Source organism: Octopus bimaculoides, chromosome 6 (genome assembly GCF_001194135.2).
Source record: "Octopus bimaculoides isolate UCB-OBI-ISO-001 chromosome 6, ASM119413v2, whole genome shotgun sequence".
In the NCBI taxonomy this organism is placed as follows: domain Eukaryota; kingdom Metazoa; phylum Mollusca; class Cephalopoda; order Octopoda; family Octopodidae; genus Octopus; species Octopus bimaculoides.
The window spans coordinates 44,012,827-44,017,993 of record NC_068986.1 but is presented as its reverse complement, the minus strand read 5'-3'; the positions used below and the strand labels follow the sequence as shown (position 1 = coordinate 44,017,993).

The window sequence follows — 5,167 nt, the reverse complement described above, 5'->3', positions numbered from 1 at the left end:
TGATAGTTCAATCATGTCTTTTTATTTTTGCCTTGCTTCCATAGTTTGAGCATATAAAGTGATATTTATTTTCATATTTGTTAGTTCTTGTGCTTATTGAACTCTGTTGATCCCCACTCATTTTGAATCTAATTTTACTGTCACATTTTAAATCTTAAACATAATTATTTAATTTCTTTTTCAAAAAATTTGATCACCAATACAATGTATGTTTGATTTAAAGTACTTGAGGTTTTATTTATTTATATATCATCATCATCATCGTTTAACATCCGCTTTCCATGCTAGCACGGGTTGGGCGATTTGACTGAGGACTGGTGGACCAGATGGCTACACCAGGCTCCAATCTGATTTGGCAGAGTTTCTACAGCTGGATGCCCTTCCTACACCAACCACTCTGAGAGAGTAGTGGGTGCTTTTTATGTGCCACCGGCATGAGGGCCATTCCAGCATGTAAAAGTAGTGTTGTGAATTAAACTTTTGAATCAATTCAAATATGCTTGGGACATAATCAGTTTTAGTTCAACCCTTTAGTGTTTAAACTGGCCATGTCTAACCAATGACGATATAATGTATATCCTCATTGTCATCTTTCCTTTCTATGTCTATTTCTTTCCATGCTGGCATGGACTAGACGACCAGATGCCACAGCCTAGCGGTTGAGGGTACCTGTAGAAGAGGTAGACCAAGGAAGACCGGGGATGAGGTGGTGAAGCACGACCTTTGAACATTAGGCCTCACCGAGGCAATGACTAATGACCGAGGCCTTTGGAAATATGCTGTGCGTGAGAAGACCCGGCAAGACAAGTGAGACCATAACCCGTGGCCTTTACCAGGGGTGTAGCCAGCTCACTTATGCGTACCTTTCCATCTTTGGACACAAAACCCTGCTTGCGAAGACCTGTTGAGGCAAGTGAAATCGAAAGCGAAATCGAACCAATTTTGATGACTGGCACTCATGCCAACCTTCCTTCATTGGACACTAAACTCTGCTTGCGAAGACCTATTGGGGCAAGTGAAATCGAAACTGAACCAAATTCGATGACTGGCACCCATATCAGTGGAGCGCTAACAGCACCATCTGAGCGGGATCACTGCCAGAGCAGCTGTCTGGCTTCCGTACCGATGGCATGTAAAAAGCACCATTTGAGCATGATCGTTACCAGCGTTGACTTACTGGCACTTGTACCAGTGGCACATGAACAAAACATCCAAGCGAGGTCGTTGCCAGTGCCGGTGGACTGACTCATGTGCTTGCACAATTATGTGTGAATGTTGATGTTCTACAGCTTTGCTTGAACAGAATATGTTTACATTCCTTGTTGACATTATGCCTGGTTGCTCTGTGTTTTCAAAGACTTGTGAAATATTAAAACTCCTTTACTTGTAAAAACAGTTAAGTGTTGGCAACCAAAAGAATATTTGGCCATAAAGTCCTGCCTGAAATACATCCCATGTCAAAAAAATGCTGTCATGGAAATATGGATATTAAAACAAATACAATTCTCTGCACAACTCATGCTAGCATGGAAAAATCAACATCAAATCAACAAATATCATCATTTAACATTCATGTTCCATGCTGGCATGGGTTATATTTATTTTTTATATTTTTAAGAAAAGTTGAATTGAAAAATAATTAAAATAATATTCAATGATTTTATCTGCATATATATATATATATATATATATAAATCCTAAACTTTTTTCACAATATATAGTGTGGTTTTGTTGAAAACCGACACCTTCCAATTGTCCGTGTGGATCCAGATGGGAGATGTGCTGCAATGTTGATTTACGGTAGACACCTTACAATTTTACCATTTCGTCATGATGTCAGTTTGGAAGAAGGAGATACTACATTAGGCTGGTAAATAAATTTCTGTGATATTTTGATTGCTTTTCTTCTAAATTTCATCTTTTTCATTTGTTGGTGGATTTATGAAAATATTTTCTGTTTCTTCTTGATTTAAATTTACCTTTTTTCCTTCCCCTCCAAATTACCTTACATTGGATGGCTATTCAAATTATGAAATTTATATGGAGCAGTTGGTATTTTTTTCTTCTAATTAATACTTGAATTATTTCTTTAATGATAGCCACTAAGTTTGCTAAGTTCAGTGAAGTAAATGTTTTTATTATAGGTCTAAGCTATGATTGATTGTGCATTATTCCAGTTGTACCACACACATAGAGTAAGGAACATTCTTCTACATACAACAATGATTTTACCCCAGCTTCTTGGTTTGCATGACATTATAATCTTTCAGTATTACTATGTCAGTTCTTAAAACACTCTTGTTTTGGTCACAGACAATAGCTGAATGTTAGATTTTGTATTCTGTTACTTGATGGCAGGTCTGCAGGCTGAATATCCTTGTAATCTTGGCTTCTTTATTTTTAAAGTTATATGGATACTACTTATTATAGGGCTAGTGTTTGGCACCCTGATAGAGTATAGTGAATTGTTTCTGAAGATTTGTCACGTTGGTTCTATTTATTCATCATCATCATCATTATCATCATCATCATCATCATTTAATGCCCATTGTCCATGGGTTGGACGGTTTGACCATGCTGGCAAGCTGGAAGGCTGTACCAGACTCTAGTCTGACTTAGCATGGTTTCTATGGCTGGATGCCCTTCCTAATGCCAACCACTCTGAGAGTGTAATGGATGCTTTTTACGTGCCATTTGCGTGACATCAGTTTTTTCTATGACTACGATTTCACTTGGCTTGATGGGTCTTCTTCTGAAGCACGGCATACTGCCAAAGGTCTCAATCATTTGTCATTCCCCCCATGAGGCGCAACATACTGTACAGGTGCTTTTTACATGCCACTGGCATCAGCCACCTTTAATTCCGTGAGGCCCTGGACAAAGCATCTATAAAATGGTGGCAGCATTAATAATTGCTATTTAAACACTCAAAAATAATCTGCCCACGGTTGTTGGATGTCTGATACATGTTACAGTGTGATCATCATCATCATCATCATCACTTAATGTCCGCTTTATATGCTGCCAATGGTTGGACAGTTTGACAAGAGAAGACTGCTTGGCATGGTTTCGACAGCTGTGTACCCTTCCTAATGCCAATCACTTTATAGAGTGTACTGGGTACCTCTTATGTGGAACCAGCAGCAGTGAGGTCATTAAGTAGTTTGCAAGATGAGAACCACTAAACTGAGTGGGATGGCTTTGTGTTAGGTGATGAAAAGTTAGAATATGTTAGAGGAGCAGAAACAGGTATCTTGCAGTGGAAGAGATACATGGCTACCCCAGTTAGGAAAAAAGAGAGGAGAAAGGGAGAGATGGTAAAACTGTGTCAGAGTACACCCTCAAATGACAGGAAGGTGTATATGAGGGTGGACTGAAAAGTTCATAGGTTGCCCATGATGCAATGATTGAACTTGACCAAATATGTTTTATTTTTCGACATAGTTTCCCCTGTGGTCCATATGCTTCTTCCATCAGTATTGTAGCGCTTGGATTCCCATGGTATAGAAGCTCTCATCCTGACCCTCAAAAAAGTCCTCAACAGCAGATATGACCTCATCATTGGTCTGATACTGCTTCCCAGCCAAGTGTTTTGTCCTGTTGGGGAACAGAAAATAGTCAGATGGTGCCAAATCAGGAGAATATGGAGGGTGATCAACCAGTTCAAAGCCACAGTCATGCACAGTAGCCATTGTAACCACAGACTTGTGTGCAGGAACATTGTCCTGGTGAAGCAGGATACTCTTTGTTAGTTTTCCAGGCTGTTTTGATTTGATTGCTTTTCGCAGCTGACTCAGCAAGTTGGCATAGTATTCTCCATTGATAGTATGGCCTTTCTGAAAGTGGTCAATGAACACAAAGCCCTTTGCATCCCAAAAGATGGAGGCCATCACCTTCCCTGCCGATGACATCACCTTGGCCTTCTTTGGCGGGGGAGAAGATGGGTGTTTCCACTGCATGGACTGCTGTTTGGTCTCAATATTCATCTTGGGTGAGGAAATGCTCAAGAAAACCAGCTGTATTTGCTTCAAAAAGTGCCAAGTTCACCTGTAACATAACCAGCATAGTGTGCTTTTGATCAGGTGTCAAAATTGGTGGTACTCACCGAGCGGAAACCTTCAACATACCAAGTTCGTTATGCAGAATGTTCTCAACTCGTTCACAGGAGAGGCCTACATTAACTATCTGATTAACATTTAAATGTCTGTCATCCATCACCATGCGGTGAACGTGGTTGATGTTTTCTTGGGTGGTGGCTGTGGCAGGACGTCTGGACCTCGGGTCATCTTCAAGACTCTCCCTACCCCTCTTGAATTCAGCTGCCCACTTTTGCACAGTTGATAAAGCTGGAGCATCATCCCCTAATGTAGCAACCATGTCAGCATGAATGTCCTTGGGGGCTAACGCCTTTTTCTGTAGATATTTGATAGCACCATGGTGCCAAATTTTATCCATTTTCACAAAATGTTTCTAGCACCACTTTTCCAAGTCCTCAATTCTGTATCCAGTGTAGGTTTATCTGGAAAGAAAAAATGCAGTTAACATCAGTAAAAGTTGAATTCAATGCATGTCAAGTTTAATTACTGTATGATAACTCCTTCTTAGTCAGCCTATGAACTTTTTAGCCTACCCTAGTATAAGTACACAGACTCACACATGCACACACACGCACACACGTTGCTTTATGTCAGACTAGCTTAAGAGCTGCCATATCGAGCATTCAGTACATATTTTCATTAAAACAATGCTAAAATTTGTTGACTTGGAACTTATTGCAAAGCTGCATGATAAACATTTTTTGTCTTCCCATTCGGGGGTCAGTACAATTTTTTTTCTGTCTAACCTCTTTCTTTCTTTCTCTCTCTCTCTCTCTTTCTCTCTCCCCCTCTCTCTCTCTCTCTCTCTCTGTCTCCCTCTCTCTCTCTCTCTCTCTCTTTCTGTTGATTGTTTTCAACCATTACCATCACCATCACCAGTATCACCATCATCACCACCACAACTACCATACATAAACCATTCAGACTTCTGACGCCACCACCATCAATACCGTTTACTTCACTGCCTTCCCCCTCCATCACCATCATCACCACAGTCTTTCACATTGCTTACTATCACCATCTCTGACTGTCACAGCTACCACCACCACCACCCCCACCCCCACCGTCGC

General features: G+C 40.5%; 1 protein-coding gene across 2 annotated transcripts in view; it reads left to right on the top strand.

The window, feature by feature from the left end:
- The window catches only part of LOC106871560 (cleavage and polyadenylation specificity factor subunit 1), a 101,418-nt gene that overhangs the window by 9,739 nt on the left and 86,512 nt on the right, over positions 1-5,167 (top strand). For both annotated transcript variants that reach the window (XM_014918065.2, XM_052968705.1), the window contains exon 6: positions 1,722-1,870. In XM_014918065.2, coding sequence (XP_014773551.1) covers positions 1,722-1,870 — 149 coding nt within the window. The remainder of the gene's footprint in view (positions 1-1,721; positions 1,871-5,167) is intronic.